Here is a 17,801-nt window from a genome sequence, read left to right as displayed (position 1 = left end):
TAGTTGAAATGTGTTTTGCTTCACAAGTGTATCTCAGATGTGTATATTTTGATGTGAGAAGAGGCTATTGGGTCAGGCATTTAGCTCAACAGCAAAGATGCTGCTTGGATCCCCCACATTCCATATTGAAGTGCCTGGCTTCAAGTCCTGCTTCTGTTCCCCATCCTGTTTCCTGCTAATGCACACCCAGAGAGGCAGCAATGATGGCTCAAGTACTTGAGTCCCTGCTACCCACTTCGGAGATGTAGATGGAGTTCCTGGTTCCTGGCTTTGGCTTAGCCCAGCCTCAGTTGTTATGGGCATTTGGGGAGTGAACCAATAGATGGAAAATTTCTGTCTGTTTTTCTTTGTCTCTCTTTTTCTGCCTTTCAAATAAAGTGAAAATCAGTAAGTAGAATTTTTTTTAAAAAGAAGCAGCAACTATTAAGTAAAAAAACAAAAAGCAAAAACAAAAAAAACCCACATCTTATATACAAAACAGAGATTTTCTAGTTAGGCTAGGTACCAGAGGTTCAGAGCAGCGTTCACTCTAAGCTGTAGGTGTAGTTGAGTGATGATAGTAGAAGCATACCAGGGCAGTGTAAGTAAGAGTTGCACAGAGATACGGCACCAATCCCATCACATCTGACCCTGACATACAAATTGCCTTAAAAGTGACATACCATCCAGTATCCAGATTTGGTAGCCTAGGGTCCGAAGAAGATAAAACTTTCATCTTCATTAGTGGTGAAAGCAGTCAACTGCTTAGAGTGAGTTTCAGATGTAGTAATTCCTGCCAGCTCTTGATGAGAATTGCTCATTAGACGGTGGTCTCTTGAGACTTTGACTCAAAAAGGTCATGGGTTTGTATAGAGATGTAAAGTGATTAAATTTTTTTGTGTTTTTACTCTATTATTTTTATTTATTTTTTTGACAGGCAGAGTTAGAGAGAGAGAGAAAGGTCTTCCTTTTTTCCGTTGGTGCACCCCCAAAGTGGCCGCCACAGCCAGCGTGCTGTGCTGATCCGAAGCCAGGAGCCGGGTGCTTCCTCTTGGTCTCCCATGCGGATGCAGAGCCCAAGCACTTGGGCCATCCTCCACTGCACTCCCGGGCCACAGCAGAGAGCTGGACTGGAAGCAGAGCAACCGGGACAGAATCCGGCACCCCGACTAGGACTAGAACCCGGGGTGCTGTTGCCGCAGGCAGAGGATTAGCCTATTGAGCCGTGGCGCTGGCCGTTTTTACTCTATAAGCAATCTGATGTTTAAAAGGTTCTGGAATTCTAACACAGCTGCAGAATATGAAGTAATGACTGCTATAGAGTCATCATAGCTGAAAAATTGGGATTATATCAATGAAATCTCTGACAAAGATTGTTCCTTGTAGGGAGATAGCACTTTTCTCAAAATTTTAAGTCACAAAAATGTTAGAATATCTGTCTCTTCCTTGGAGGCTGTTTCTGGCTGATGTCTATTAACTAAAGTTATTTTATTGCCTAACATTGTACAGTAATAGATTCTCTTTCTTACTTTGAATGCATAAATTGGAATTGAAATTCTTTAGTTCTAAAAGGCTGTATCTGATAAGTTCACACATGACATTTCTATGCAGAGGAAACTCCACAACATGCAAAATAAGTTGATGGTTAAATAGTATCAGACAAGGAGCCATTGCTATGGCTTAGCTGGTAAAGCCGCCGTCTGTAGCACTGACATCCCATATGGACGCCGGTTTGAGACCCGGCTGCTCCACTGATCCAGCTCTCTGCTATGGCCTGGGAAAGCAGCAGAAGATGGCCCAGGTCCTTGGTCGCCTGCACCCATGTGGGAGTCTTGGAAGAAGCTCCTGGCTCCTGGCTTTGGATCAGCCCAGCTCTGCCTGTTGCAGCCATTTGGGGAGTGAACCAGCAGGTGGAAGATTCTCTCTCTTTCTTTCTCTCTCTCTCTCTCTCTCTGCCTGTCTCCGCCTCTCTGTAACTCCACCTTTCACATAAATAAATAAATTTTAAAAAAAGAAAGAAAGATTTCTATCAGATAGCAGTACTAGGTCTTAGGGGAAGAGACAAATCTCACGACATTTAAAATTGGGACTAGTGCTGTGGCGTAGTGGGTAAAGCCGCTGCCTGCAGTGCCAGCGTCTCATATGGGCACCCATTCAAGCTCCAGCTGCTCCACTTCCAATCCAGCTCTCTGCTATGGCCTGGGAAAGCAGTAGAAATTGGCCCAAATCCTTGGGCCCCTGCTCCCACGTGGGAGACTTGTAAGAAGCTCCTGGCTCCTGGCTTTGGAACAGTGCAGCTCCGGCTGTTGTGGCCAATTGGAGAGTGAACCAGTGGATGGAAGACCTCTCTCTCTCTCTCTCTCTCCTCCCTCCCTCTCTCCCCCCCTCCCTCTCTCCCCCCCTTTCTTTCTCTCTGCCTCTCCTGCACCCATGTGGGAGACCTGAAAGAAGCACCTGGATCTTGGCTTCAGGTCGGCACAGCTCTGGTCATTGTGGTCAACTGGGGAGTGAACCAGCGGATGGAAGACCTCTCTCTCTCTCTCTCTCTCTCTCCTTCCCTCCCTCCCTCATTCCTTCTCTCTCTCTATCTCTCGTTCTCACTTGCTTGCGCTGCCTCTCCTTCTCTCTCTGTGTAACTCTGACTTTCAAATAAATAAATAAATCTTAAAAAAAAAAAAAAGAAAGAAAAAAGACATTTAAAATTCAAATCAGATAATCAAGTGTAGCCAACAGGAGTCTCCACACAGTTCTATTTTTTCTAACTTTGTTTCCTTTTTCTTTCTTTTTTTTTTAAAGGTTCATTTATTTACTTGAAAGTCATAGTTACACAGAGGGAGAAGGAGAGGCAGAGAGAGAGAGAGAGAGAGAGAGGTCTTCCATCTGCTGGTTCACTCCCCAAATGGCCACATCGGTCAGAGCTGCTCCAATCTGAAGCAAGGAGCCAGGAGCTTCTTCCAGGCCTCCCACGTGGTGCAGGGGCCCAAGGACTCGGGTCATCTTCCACTGCTTTCCTAGGGCATAGCAGAGAGCTGGATCAGAAGTGGAGCAGCCAGGACACAAATTGGTGCCCACATGGGATGCTGGAACTGCAGATGGTGGCCCTACGCGCCACATCTCAGCGCCGTCCTCTTTTCTTCTAACTTTGTTTTCTGGCTCCCTTGATTTTTGATCTTAAAACAGATTTTTGATCCTAAAACAGAAAGCTTACTGTATAATGAGAAAATCATATCAGATTTGTAAAATTTTTGGGCCAGATTAGTGAGTTTTACTTTCTGTAGTATATTTGAACCTGTTGAAAAAGTAGCTTGATAGCTCCAAGAAAGTAATGTTAAAAACTAGTGTATACTTTTTTATATAAATAAGACTCAGTGGCAAGACAATTAAAATTCTTTACTAAGATTTCTTTCATATTTGAATAAAGTACATTAATGCGATTTGACCCATGTTCAGCATAGTGGTTGTTTGCTGTGTGGGTTATGAGAGGAAGTAAATTACACTTCAGTCTTGTAATGCTAGTCCAAGTATGTATTTTAATGAGTAGGGAGTTCCAATACTCATTACAAAGCAATTTCTGATGAACCCTCTGATTTTCAGTCATCTGATCCAAAATGGTGTAACTTTTTTTTTTAAAAAAAGATTTATTTTATTTATTTGAAAGAGTTACAGAGAGAGGTAGAGCCGGAGAGAGAGAGAGGACTTCCATGTTCTGGTTCACTCCCCAAATGATCACTACGGCCAGAGCTGAGCTGATCTGGAGCCAGGAGTTTCTTCTGGGTCTCCTGCATGGGTGGAGGGGCCCAAGGACCTGTGCCATCTTCTACTGCTTTCTCAGGCCATAGCAGAGACCTGGATCAGAAGTGGAGCAGTTGGGATTCAAACCAGCACCCATATAGAATGCTGGCACTGTAGGCTGGGGCTTTAACCCACTGTGCCACAGCGCCCGCTCCATCTTTTTTTTTAAAAAAAGATTTACTTATTTACTTGAGAGACAGAGTTACACACAGAGAGAGGGAAAAACAGAGAGAAATGTCTTCCACTTGCTGGCTCACTCCCAAAGTGGCTGCAATAGGTGGAGCAGGGCCCAACCAAAGCCAGGAGCCAGGAGCTTCTTCTGAGTTTTCCACATGGATACAGGAGCCCAAGCATCTGGGCCATCCTCTGCTGCTTTCCCAGGCCATAAACAGGGAGCTGGGTCGGAAGTGGAGCAGCTGGGGCTTGATTGGCGCCCATATGGGATGGCAGTGCCACGGGCAGATTCTTAACCTACTACACTGCAGCGCCAGCCTCTAATCTATTCTATTTTACATTACTAGTACAGAGTAAATGGACTTTAAGAAGTTCTCATCTGAGATATTCATGTGCCATTTGTACATCACTTACCAAATTTTCCTGTTGCTGTTAATGTCTGAGAATATGTGCATTTATTTTTTAAGACCTCTCCTACTAGTTACTTCTAGCAACTAGTTACTTCTAGTATGGTTGGGGTCTGTAATACTGCTTTACTGTTGAATCTGTTTTCATTTCTAAAGTTGCTGTAACAAAATAGCATGAATTACATGGTTTAAAGCAATAGAAACTTATTCTGTCACAGTTCAGGAAGCCAAATGTTCAAATTCAAGGCACGGGATCCTCCTTCTGGAGAATCCTTTGGATCCTGGGAGGATCCTTTGCCTGTTCAGGGTCCTGGTAAATCTGCATGTTTCTTGGCTAGTGGCAGCAGCACTTCAGTCTGCCTGTCTTCATATGGTGTTCTCCCCATGTGTCTCTGTGCCTCCTCTCTTGTTAATGACAGAGCCATATTGGATTAAGGGCCTGTTCTATTCCAGTATGATCTGATCTTAGCTAATACTTCAATGAGTCCATTTCCATATAGGGTCATATTCTGAAGTATTGTGGATTAAGACTTTAACATGTCTTAAAAAGGACACAGTTCAGTGCACAGTGGCGCCTAAGACTGATGATTGGGGCTGGCGCTGTGGTGCAGCAGGTTAATGCCCTGGCCTGCAGTGCTAGCATCCCTTATGGGCGCCGGTTTGAGTCCTGGCTGCTCCACTTCTGATCCAGCTCTCTGCTATGGCCTGGGAAAGCAGAAGAAGTTGGCCCAAGTCTTTGGGCCCCTGCACCCACGTGGAGACCTGGAAGAAGCTTCTGGCTCCTGTCTCTGGGTCGGCGCAGCTCCAACTGTTGCAGCCATTTGAGTAGTAAACCATCAGATGGAATTCCTCTCTCTGCCTCTCTCTATGTAACTCAAATAAATAAATAAACATTTTTTTAAGATTTTATTTATTTATTTGAGAGCTAGAGTTACAGACAATGAGAGGGAGAACCAGAGAAAAAGGTCTTCCATCTGTTGGTTCACTCCCCAATGGTTGGAGCTGCATCAATCCGAAGCCAGGAGCCAGGTGCTTCTTCTGGGTCTCCCACATGGGTGCAGGGGCCCAAGCACTTGGGCCATCTTCTACTGCTTTCCAAGGCCATAGCAGAGAGCTGGATAAGAAGAGGAGCAGCTGGGACTAGAACCGGTGCCCATAGGGGATGCTGGCTCCGCAGGCAGAGGATTAACCTACTGCACTACAGTGCCAGCCCCAATAAATAAATCTTTAAAAAAAAAAAAAAAAAAGACTCATGGTCTTGTTTTCTCTTGGCTTTTTAAACAGAGTTTGTTAAATTTGAGAAGGGTTTATTGAGTCATCAGTACTTCCGTAGAAGATGATGAAATAGTCTTTCTTATGATGCTGCATAAGAAATGTTTGAGGATCAGCTCTACAAAAGCCATTGTTATGTGTGCTGGTGGATATAAAGGCTGCTAAGACATGATTCCTCCTTTAGCTTATTGATACAATCCAGACCTTGTACTCTGTACTCAAAAAATAAACCTAAAGCAAGTGCCACTATCAGAGTCTTACTCTTCAGTATGAATAGCTGAACAGTCTTAGAATATCTAGCATTGATATGGGTGTCCTTATAATTAATATGTAACACTGACCTTTGGGTACATCAGCTTTCATGTTAAAGCAAGCTCTGTTATTATCTGAATATATATATATATATATATATATATATACACACATATACATATACATATACATATATGTATGTATTTTTTTAAAAAGATTTATTTATTTATTTGAAAGGTAGAATTACAAAGCGGCTCTTATAATGGGATTTTTATTGATTCCTACTTTGAATACTACAGGTTGAGTATCCCTTATCTGAAATCAGAAGTATTTCAGACTTTGGAGTTACTTGGATTTTAGAATATTTGCATGGACTCTACTGGTTGGGTATCCCATATCTGAAATGCAAAATCTCCAAAATCTAAAACTTTTTAAAAATATAATTATTTATTCTTGTATTTGAAAGACAGGGAAAGAGATATTGAGAGATCTTCCATTCACTGGTTCACTCCCCAGCACCAGCAACAGCCAAGACTGGGTTACAGGGACCATGTACTTGAATGAACCATCACTTGCTGGCTCACAGGGTGTGCATTGGCAGGAACTGGAATCAGAAGTTCAGCAAATATGCAAGCAGTGAGTTATTTTTGTTTGCTCTATTGCTGCTAGAATTGTTTTTGACCTTTCTCTGTGCAACACCTTTATATCTCTAGGCAACAAGAAAGGATAAATTCACAGAGGGAGGAGATAGAAAGACAGCGGAAAATGTTAGCAAAGCGGAAACCTCCTGCCATGGGTCAGGCCCCTCCAGCAACCACTGAGCAGAAGCAGAGGAAAAGCAAGACCAACGGAGCTGAAAATGAAACGTATGTTCTTTATAGATATGACTGAGACATCACATCCTCTCCCAAAATGCAAATGTTCTAATGAATTCCACTGGAAACAGGAATTAGAGAGGTCTTACAGGGTTTAAGCTGTTTTTCAGTTAAATTAATAGATTTGCTTAACCTTAGTTCTGCTCTTTAGGGAGTTTTGAACGCTAAGAAATAATATCACTTCATTTGATGTCGTGATTTTTGGCCACTCAGAACAGATTGGATGTCAGTATATTCAAATGATATTGCTTATGCAGGGTACTTCAAACATTCATAGAAAATTGATTTAAGACAAATATGTGTACAAAAAAAATTTGAAGTCCTTGTAAACAAGGAATCTTATGAAAACTCATGAAAAATCTGTTTATGGAAAGATTATGGATTTCAGAATTGTGAGCACAAACAGTAACATTTTTAAATTGCATTTTCCATGGATTTTTTGAAGTACTCTGGTATGTTACTGTACGTTATGGAATATTGGTATCATCTCATGGGGCTTGTCTGGCTACTATTTCAGACTGAAGAATGCTCTTTATTGGTCAAAGAACACATTGTTAACAATCAGAAACTTGACAGAGTAAGCCAGGAAAAAAAAGCTGTTATTTTAGGAAAAGGACGTTTTCCCAATAAGCCAAATCTTGACCTCACCAGAATTTTTTCCTATTCTGGGACCTAAGGAAAACATCAGCATCGTAAATTGCAGTGTGGTCATCTTTTTCTGTCAGTAAACAACTGTTACAGAGCTGCCATGTATAGTAGGGGTTGAAAATCCTAAGCACAAATGCCTCCCTTCTTCATTCCTTCCTTTCTCTTTCAATGCAAGTAAGTTTCATATCCAAAGGTAGCCACAAATAAAAGGGATAACATTACTTTATTGAAAAGGGATAACATTAACTTATTGACCAATACGTCTTTTGTCTTTTTATGTTTTTGTACATCAGTTCACAAAAACATATTAACCCATAATTACTTCAAATATAATAATAGTAATATTATACCATTATTAAAGTCCATGGTATCCCAGAAATGCATCTTTCTCTGTTCCAGTGATAAACATGGCTTAGTGCCAATCCTTACTTTCCCCATAGTGATTAGCTGATGTCTTATGGGTAAATCTTTTCCTTGACAGTTGTTTAGAGTATGTTAAGTGCTTATTTTAGGTAAAAAAAAGGTCAAGTGGGAGCCCAGATTTGAAAGATTATCATTGTTTTCTTTGTAACTCTGGTTATTTTTTCGCAGGGATTTTCCCTCTATTACTTAAAAATCATTTAATGCTAGTGCACAAAACCATTGGCTTAAGAGTGGTAAATAAAGTGTAGCTTGTTTCTTTGCCACAGAACAACAGATTTTGTTCTAGGCAGGGAGTATGTCTGTGAGAAGTTGCCGCCTAGAGTTCTGTGTAAAATGCAAACTAGAAAACTTTAGTCCAGTTTTTAGTTAGAATATTTGTGACGTGGCGCTTTCTTTGACTAGAAGCCAAAAACAAGCCTGTCCTGGTACTGAACCTGTTTCAAGCAGAGAATTCCTAGTTCTAGTCCCTTTTTTACTGGTGCGAAATGCAGTAATAACCCTAATGGATGTCTTATTTATACTCTTCCTATTTCCTTTGAGTTAGAACTCAAATGCTCTATTTTGTAACTCTTCTTGTTTGCTAAGATAGCTGTTTCTTCATTTTCCTGGTATTTAGAATACATCTAAACAGTGAGTTCTAAAACTTTGAAATATGTATGTGTGCTTCTTTCATGTGGAGAAACTGGGGAGAAAGGAGTAAGAAATCAGTTATTACTTGTACGTTCTGGAGATATGGGGATGCAGGGGAAATACGTGGAACGTGAAATGGGTGATTACCAATAGAGTCAGTGCTTTGAGAATTGGTTTAAGTACCATTTTCAGTATTCTTTTTGCACTCTCATTTAATAGTCAGAACACTTTGTTAAGTATTACTACTTGTTGCATTTTCAGGAAATTTACTTAAGAGATTAAAGTTACTTATTCAGGGCTACCTGACTAGCAACCCAGTTTTGCCTTGAACCTTACTACTCCTTGGGCTCCAAAGCTTAGACGGATTTTCCACTGTGTCTTTCTCCTTGATACTGTAGTGTCAAAGTCTGAGGATCATTAAGAATAATCAAATCCATTGTCCTGTTGTCTTGCCCCTGAAAATATTTCTAGAAAAAAAAATTGGGGCTATTGCTCCTAATTGGTTTTCATCTGTGTAATGTCTGAGACAAAACTGATTTCATAAATAATATAAAAATAAGTCCCTTTGTTTTCATATTTTACAAATTAGACTTTGGCTTTGGAGTACATCCTTTTCATTGTATCTGATATTCTCTTCAATTCTGCAAGATAATCTTTTAGTAATTTTTAACTATGAGACTAAATATACTATATAGCATCTTGGACATTTCTTATTAAATAAGTACATTATGATTTCAAATGACTACTGAAATTTCCACCATTATTTTCCAGGTTAACATTAGCAGAATACCATGAACAAGAAGAAATCTTCAAACTCAGATTAGGTCATCTTAAAAAGGTAAGTGTAATAAGAAAATACATTTGGGGAAAAATGATTTCTACTTTATATTTAGTGTGAAAGCTGTTTGGTCATTGGGGCAAATGTAATAGTTTCGTGTAGCTACAGAAATCTTGAGTATGCTGCTCTCACTGTCACATCTTCTTGTCTAATGGCAGACCTCATTTCTTTTTATTTTCAAATCAATTCCAACCACCCGTCAGGATTACTTTGCAGGGTCTGGTGTTGTGTCACAGTAAGTAAAGCTGCCCTCTGCAACATCAGCATCCCATATAGCACTGGTTCTCATTCCAATCCAACTCCCTGCTAATGGCCTGGGAAAAGCAGCAGAAGATAGCCTAAGGGCTTAGGCCCCTGCTATCCATATGGCAGATCTGGGAGAATCTCCTGACTTCTGGCTTCAGACTGGCCCAGCCCTGGCCATTGTAGCCATCTGGAGGGTGAACCAGTGGATAGAAGATACCTCTGTGTGTCTCTATCATGAACCAGTGGATGGAAGATTTCTCATCTGTGTGTCTCTCCCTCTGTCTCTGTAACTCTTTCAAATAAATAAATACACTTTAAAAAAAAAAAAAAAAGCTTTTCTCCAAAAGGTGTAATGTCATAAGGCTTCCCAAGTGATTATCCTTAGAGTGAAAATTAAACCTACAACCAGAACAGGTGATTTTTTTTCTTAAATTAGTTTATTTGAAAGGCAGATTTACAGAGAGGCAGAAAGAGAGGTCTTCCTTCCACTGGTTCGCTCACCAAATGGCTGCAATGGCTGGAGCTGCACCCATCTGGAGCCAGGAGCCAGGAGCTTCTTCTGGGTCTCCCACATGGGTGCAGGGGCCCAAGGACTTGGGCCATCTTATACTGCTTTCCTAGGTCATAGCAGAGAGCTGGATGGGAAGTAGAGCAACTGGGACTCAAACTGGCGCTCATATGGGATGCTGGCACTGTAACAGCTTTACTCCCTGTGGCAGCCTCCAGGTGGTCTAAAATTGATTTTAAGACTCTTGTGGTGTGGTAAATCACATAGTAGCTCTTAATTCTAACTAACTAAAAAGTGGTCTTGCATAAACCATATTATAAAACAGTGCACTTAACAGATTGTAATATTGAAGGTATTCACTGAGATGTCTTAGATGTAGATTGCTCAGCTCTTAAAATTCATCAACCCATACATTATTGGTGGATGGTATTCATGCTGATAATGGCAAAAAAGCATATAATAAACTACCGTTGGGGTGTGTGTGTGTGTGTGTGTGTGTTTCACATTCTGGTTTTCTTTTTTTCCCACTGGGTTCTCCAATCTTGTTAATCAATTGGACTTAAGACACTACATATAATCTATAGTTAGTGAAGAGAACCTGAGTTTTGTGAGCAGTATTGCATGCCTCTGTGTATATACACAAAGCATTTCCACAAACACAGGAAACTTAATAGTGTTGGTGGGCACCAAGAGGAAGGAGGGGGACAGTGGTAGACTTTCACTTTTCCCTGCACTCCTGTATGTGGTTTGAATTTTATTACTTTCTGTGGGCTTTTTTAGTGATAACATTCTAGTTTTGTTTTGTTTTTTTTTTCCAAATAAATCTTTCTTCAATGCAAAGCATCTTCCATTGAAAAATGTCTACTGTTGTTTTTGAAATGAGACTGAAAAAGTAAAGTTCCCCGCATTCTATTTTTTTCTTTTCATTTTAGGAGGAAGCAGAAATCCAGGCCGAGCTGGAAAGGCTAGAAAGGGTTAGAAATCTACATATCAGGGAACTAAAAAGGATACATAATGAAGATAACTCACAGTAAGCAACTTGGGGCTATATTGGGTTGGAGGTTGCTGAGCACTCTCTGACATTAGTTTGAAAGGTTTAGAATGATGTTTTTGCGTAATAGAAATTTGGTAAATGATTCGACAGTGTATTTTGTAGAGTGTAATACAGTTTTTATGAACAAAATTGTGATTTGCTTTGACTTAAATATGTAAGAATTTATGTATGCATATATTATTTTTAAGGAGTAAAGGTTCCTAAAACTATAGCTTTGCAGTCCTAAATATTTGATGTATCTGCCTATTCAGATTTCCCTACTAAACCTTGAGGAAGGGGAGCATGGGCCCACAGTGTGGTGTTGTGGAAAGGATAGGGCACTCCATTTTAGAATGACCTTTAAGAACTATTTGGGTGTGGAGATTTTAAGTATGACTCTTAAATTCAGCACACTTATTTTATATTAACACCCACCTTTGTTGATAATTCACTTAAGTAATTGAAACTGGGGATAATATGTTACCAATAGGAAAAAAGCTTTTATAAGTAATCCATTCTTTCCCACGTTTACCTGACTCAACCTTTTTTTTCACTTAGTCACAGCTTGTTTTTTGTTGGGCCAAGGTGAGCATGGACCTTTCCTTTTGTAAAGGAGCAGGCAGCAGCAGTTTACCATTTACTGAGAACTCTATGTGTCAAGCATGGGACCAAGTGCCCTTACATTCTCTCATTTAATCCTCATGAAAACTCAGTCATCTTTAATACATCAATCACGAAATGAGCCTGGAGAGATTAAGTTAACTTGACCAGAGACCCAGACTAGTGTGGCCAACAGTGTCACACTTGGATCTTTGAGGTCCAACTAATGGCATCTCTCCCCACAGGCATGCTGCTTTCTTAAAGTGATTTCAGGATTATTTGTGAGGCTGTTTAAAGTCAGCAACTAGGTAAAGGTATTTTGAAATTTCTTTGCAAGGAACTGTCGTTTATTTTTCATTTTTTTTTTAGAAAAGGAAGCAAGGAAGAATCTTAAATGGGCAATGCACTTATAGCAGACTTCTGCCTTAAAGAGAGAGAAGTGAATGCACATAAATCATGCCACTTGCTAATAGTCAGACCCTTTTTAAGGCAATGTAAAATATCTTGGAATTTTATTGTATGTAGTTTTGAAATGGTGAGAGCTTGTGCCTCTTTGATTATTTGGAGGAGCCAAATAGCAGGTTGAAAATGTTATCTAATCAAATCCCCTTCCCCCCAAACCCCCATCACTTCATAGCAGGGCGGAAATGGGGAGAACAAGAAAGGACGTGGGTCTAACTATGGCTGTGCGGAGACGGTGCCTGTGTCTTGTGGCTCCAGAGCCATTGCTGTTATTGTAGTGGTGCTGCTTCCTTGAGCTAGGGAGCTTTATGCTCAGGATTCCCGATGTTGGTATTGATTGTTAAACCAGCAGCAGCAGCTATAATCATGGTAGAATCATGTGTGTAATTCTTTGGATTCTATAACTGTGGAAGACTATAGCCCTTGATTTCAAGGTGTGTGTTACATATTCCCTGTTTCCACAGATTTAAAGATCACCCAACGCTAAATGACAGATACTTGTTGTTACACCTTCTGGGGAGAGGAGGTTTCAGTGAAGTTTACAAGGTAAGTGTGAGGACCTGGGAACCCAGACTGGGGTTAAATTTTGCCTACTATCAACTTGGAGAGCATCCTGCATAGTGAAAGCAGAGTCATCTGTTGACTGAAATTGAAAATCTTAAATAAATCTCTGTCTTTGGGAAAACTGTTTCCCATAAACTTAAGTGATGGAGCATCGGGATAGCAGAGGATGAGAGTGATTTTTTAAGAGTGTCATTTAAGGTTGTTTGTTAGCATTGACATTCAAAAGGGTATCCTGGCTTAGAGAGCTTCAGTTTGGGACAGCAGAGTACAGACCATCATGCTTCCAGATTGAGAGATTTAGACAGTTTTAAATATAGTTACAGATCCATATCACGTTTAACCATAACCTGGTTTAATTTCTCTACGTGATTCTGGCAGCTGGCTATAAAATGCAGAATTGATTTAGTAAGTACTCTTCACTGCACAGCTTTGGGAGGTCCCTGTTTCCAGAAGTGCAGTCTTCACTGTTAGAAATCTTTTGAGTAAAATAAATGGTTTTTATTTCAGGTAAACTAGTTCAATTGTTTGTCAGTTACCTATTGTGATTTATATGTATTTACATACATATATACATATACATATACATATACATATATATATATATACACATATACACCTTTTTAACCAATTTTTTTTTTAAAGATTTACGTATTCATTTAAAAGGCGTTTACAGAAAGGGAAAGAGGCAGAGGCACAGAGAGAGAGAGATCTTCATCGACTGGTTCACTTTCACTCCCCAAATGGCCGCAATGGCTCGAGCTGGGCCAGACCAAAGCCAGGAGCCAGAGGCCAGGAGCTTCCTCTGGGAAGCGCTTGGGCCACCTTCCATTGCTTTCTCAAACTCATTAGCAGGAAGCTGGATCAGAAGTGGAGCAGCTGGGACTGGTGCCCATATGGGACGCCAGCACTGCAGGTGGTAGCTTAACCTACTATGGCACTGTGCCAGCCCCCTTTTTACCCATTTTTAAGTGTACAGTTCAATGGTATTAAGTACATTCACAATGTTGTACAGTTGTTGTTCTCCATTTCTAGAAGTACAGTATAATTTTTAATGCACTGCTGATTTTATTTTCTAGTATTTTGTCTATAGTTTTTAATCCCTGCTCATCAATTGGACTGGCCCATGGTCCCTTTTATATGCAGGCAGCCTTTTTGTGGGGCAGGCATTTGGCACAGTGACTAAGATGCCACTTGGAACATCCTTATCCTATATCCAAGTGCCTGGTTGTGAGTCACATCCCTGCTCCCTATTCCACTTTCCTGCTAATGTACACCCTGGGAGGCAGCAGATGATAGCTCAAGTACTTGGGGCCCTGAAATCCACATGGGAAACCTGCATGGAATTCTGGGCTTCTGGCTTGAGCCTGGCCCAGCCTTGGCTGCTATGGGCATTTGAAGAGTGACTCAGTGTATGGAAGTTCTCTCTGTGTCTCTCTGTTTCTACCTTTCAAATGAATACAAATTTTTTATTCACATGAATAAAATTTTTAATGTATATCAATTTTTTTTAAGAAAAGCAGTCTTCTTGAGCTTTGATGTCATAATTAACCTTGCTATTTAGAATAAATTGTGAATTTTTTCTTTTCCATTCTTGGAACCTTTTGCATTACCTGGAAGTTGTTGACTCCTTGTAAGTTTGCTAGTACTGGCTCATAGAAACCACCTTCCAGGAGTTGTTTTAGAGGAAGCCATTCAATTATCTTTTCAGTTTCTCCCACAAATTTTGATCTGTTCTGATTTTCTCCTTATGTCAAATTTGGTAGTTTAATTTTTCTGGGAAATCTTCTATTTCATCTTAATAAATAAATCCATTCCTTAGATATTTCTGTTTTCTTATGAACAGTATTATTTTTGTGTCTCTTGACCTATAGGAGATTTGTCAGTATTATTTGTTTTCTAAGAAACATCTTCTTCGTTGAATAAATCTACTGCCTGGTTTGTTTTCTGTTGCGTTGACACCTGCTTTATTCTTTCTTTTCTGCTTTGTTTTTGTTTATTTCTTATCTTGAGTCATATACTTAGTTTATGTTTTTATAACTTTTTTTTATTATGGTAACAAATACATAACAAAATTTTAAGTGAGTAGTTCAGTAGTGTTGAGTACATTCACACTCTTGTGAAACAGAGCACCAGAATCTTTGCAGAATTAAAAATCTAAGGCCATTAATGAACTCTCCCTTCTCTCTGCCTTCTAGCTCTTTGTAACCACCATTCCACTTAGTGCTTCTATGAATTTCAACTACTTTCACATATCTTATATAAGTGGAATCATAGAGTATGTGTCTTTTTTTTTTGGACAGGCAGAGTTAGACAGTGAGAGAGACAGAGAGAAAGGTCTTCCTTTTTGCCGTTGGTTCACCCTCCAATGGCCACTGCGGCCAGCGCATCTCGCTGATCTGAAGCCAGGAGCCAGGTGCTTCTCCTGGTCTCCCATGCGGGTGCAGGGCCCAAGGACTTGGGCCGTCCTCCACTGCCTTCCCAGGCCACAGCAGAGAGCCGGCCTGGAAGAGGGGCAACCGGGACAGAATCCAGCGCCCCGACTGGGACTAGAACCCGGTTTGCCGGCGCCGCAAGGTGGAGGATTAGCCTGTTAAGCCACGGCGCCGGCCTCCTTTTCTTTATTTTTAAAGATTTTATTTATTTATTTGAGAGAGAGAGTTACAGTGAGAGGGAGAGACAAAGGTCTTCCATCCGCTGGTTCACTCCCCAAATGGCCGCAATGGCTGGAACTGTACCGATCAGGAACCAGGAGCTTCTTCTGGGTCTCCCATGTGGGTGCAGGTGCAGGTGCAGGTGTCCGTGCCCAAGGTCTTGGGCCATCTTGTACTGCTTTCCCAGGCCACAGCAGAGAGTAGAATTGGAAGAGGAGTAGCCGGGACTAGAACCAGCACCCATATGGGATGCTGGCTCTGCAGGCATAGAAAGCATGGCACTGGCCCCAGTATCTGTTGTTACATCATGTCCTTTTTCATCTCTGATTTATAATTTGGGTCTTTTCCCTCCCTTTTTTTTTTTTTTTTTTTTATTAGGTTAGTTGGGCTAATGCTGTATCAATTTTATTTTTTCAAAAAAATCAGCTCTTTATTTCACTGATCTTTTGTATTTGGTTCAATTTTGTTTTTTTCTTCTCTGATTTTAATTATTTCTTTCCTCCTACTAATTTGGGTTTGGTTTTTTGTGTTGATATTCTAGGTCCTTGACATGCATTGATTTTTTTTTGGACAGGCAGAGTGGACAGTGAGAGAGAGAGAAAGGTCTTCCTTTTGCCGTTGGTTCACCCTCCAGCGGCCGGCGCACTGCGCTGATCCGAAGGCAGGAGCCAGGCACTTCTCCTGGTTTCCCATGTGGGTGCAGGGCCCAAGCACTTGGGCCATCCTCCACTGCCTTCCCGGGCCATAGCAGAGAGCTGGCCTGGAAGAGGGGCAACCGGGACAGAATCCAGCGCCCCGACCGGGACTAGAACCCGGTGTGCCGGCGCCGCTAGGTGGAGGATTAGCCTGTTGAGCCACAGTGCCAGCCAACATGCATTGATAACTCATTTATTTGGTGCCTTTCCAATTTCTTGATGTAGGCACCAATAGCTATAAACTTCCCTCTTAACACTGCTTTTGCTGTATCCCATATGTTGTATTGTCATCATCATGTTTCCAGAAATTTTTTGATTTCCCTTTTCATTTTTTTCTGTGAGCCACTGTTTTCCATTCAGGAGCATGTTTTTTAGTGTCCATGTATTTGAATATGTTCTAGAGATTCTTGAGTTGTTAATTTCCAGCTTCATTCCATTGTGGTCAGAAAAGATGCATGGTATGATTTCAATTTTTTGAATTTGGTGAGACTTGCTTTATGGCTTAGCGTATGGTCTGTCCTAGAGAAAGTTCCATGCATTGATGAAAAGAATGTATTCTGCAACTGTGGGATGGAAGGTTCTGTAGATATTAGTTAGGTCCGTTTGGTCCATGGTGTCAGTGAGCTCTGTTGTTTCTTTGTTGATTTTCTATCTAGTTGATCTGTCTGTTATTGAAAGTGGAGTGTTGAAGTCCCCCATTGCTATGGTACTGGAGCCTATGTCTCCCTTTAGATCCATAAACATTTGTTTTAAATATCCAGGTGCCCTGGCATTGAGTGCATATGCATTTACAACAGTAACATCTTCCTGTTGAACTGATCCCTTAATCATTACATAGTGCCCTTCTTTGTCTCTTTTAACAGTTTTTGTGTTAAAGTCTATTTTGTCTGATATTAGTATGGCTACATCTGCTTATTTTTGCTTTCTATTACCATAGAATATCTTTTTTTCCATCCTTTCACTTTCAGCCTGTATGTATCTTTTTTGGTGAAATATGTTTCCTGTAAGCAGCAAATAGATGGGTTTTGTTTTTTAATCCATTCAACCAGTTATATCTTTTAACTGGAGAATTTAGGCCATTTACATTCAAGGTTTCTGTTGATAAGTAACTTTTTGGTTGTGCCATTTTCCTGTTAATATTTGCATTCTTTGGATTTCATTTATACTTTCACTGGAAGATTTTCTGCCTTCACATTCTTTCATACTGATGACTATCTTTCTGTGTCTCTCTATATGGTACATCCTTAAGCATGTTATGTAAGGCTGGGCAAGTGGTGACATTCTTTCAATATCTCTTTGTTTTGGAAGGTCGCTATTTTACCTTCATTCATAATTAAGAGCTTTGCAGAGTTCAATATTCTTGTTTTTTTCTTCTAAGACTTTCTCTCCTAGCCTGTAGTGTTTCTGATAAGAAATCAGCTTTAAGTCTAATTGGAGATCCTCTGAAAGTAATTTGGTATTTCTCTCATGCACACTTTAAAATATTTTCTTTATGTGTTACTGTTGAAAGTTTGACTGCAGTGTGTCGTGGTAAAGATCTTTCTTGGTCATGTCTGTTAGGAGTTCTATGTGCCTCATGTACTCGGACATCGTTTTCTTTCTCCAATTTAGGGAAGTTTTCTGTAATTATGTCACTGAACTGTCCTGATCCATTCTCTCTTTCCACACCTTCAGGAACTCCTAAGAACCATATGTTGGGTAGTTTGATAGTATCCCATAAATCTCCAACATGGTTTTTAATTTTTCTAATTT

The 17,801-nt window shown here is 40.4% G+C and overlaps 1 protein-coding gene across 4 annotated transcripts in view; it reads left to right on the top strand.

Annotated features, from left to right (window-relative positions):
• Nucleotides 1–17,801, top strand: part of TLK2 (tousled like kinase 2) — a 139,655-nt gene that overhangs the window by 94,313 nt on the left and 27,541 nt on the right. For all 4 annotated transcript variants that reach the window (XM_062175639.1, XM_062175638.1, XM_062175640.1 and 1 more), the window contains 4 exons: nucleotides 6,590–6,742; nucleotides 9,224–9,290; nucleotides 10,977–11,074; nucleotides 12,604–12,685. In XM_062175639.1, the coding sequence (XP_062031623.1) occupies nucleotides 6,590–6,742; nucleotides 9,224–9,290; nucleotides 10,977–11,074; nucleotides 12,604–12,685 (400 nt within the window). The remainder of the gene's footprint in view (nucleotides 1–6,589; nucleotides 6,743–9,223; nucleotides 9,291–10,976; nucleotides 11,075–12,603; nucleotides 12,686–17,801) is intronic.

This window comes from Lepus europaeus, chromosome 18 (genome assembly GCF_033115175.1).
Source record: "Lepus europaeus isolate LE1 chromosome 18, mLepTim1.pri, whole genome shotgun sequence".
Taxonomy (NCBI): domain Eukaryota; kingdom Metazoa; phylum Chordata; class Mammalia; order Lagomorpha; family Leporidae; genus Lepus; species Lepus europaeus.
The sequence above is the reverse complement of the archived record's forward strand: the minus strand, read 5'-3'. Positions and strand labels throughout refer to the sequence as shown.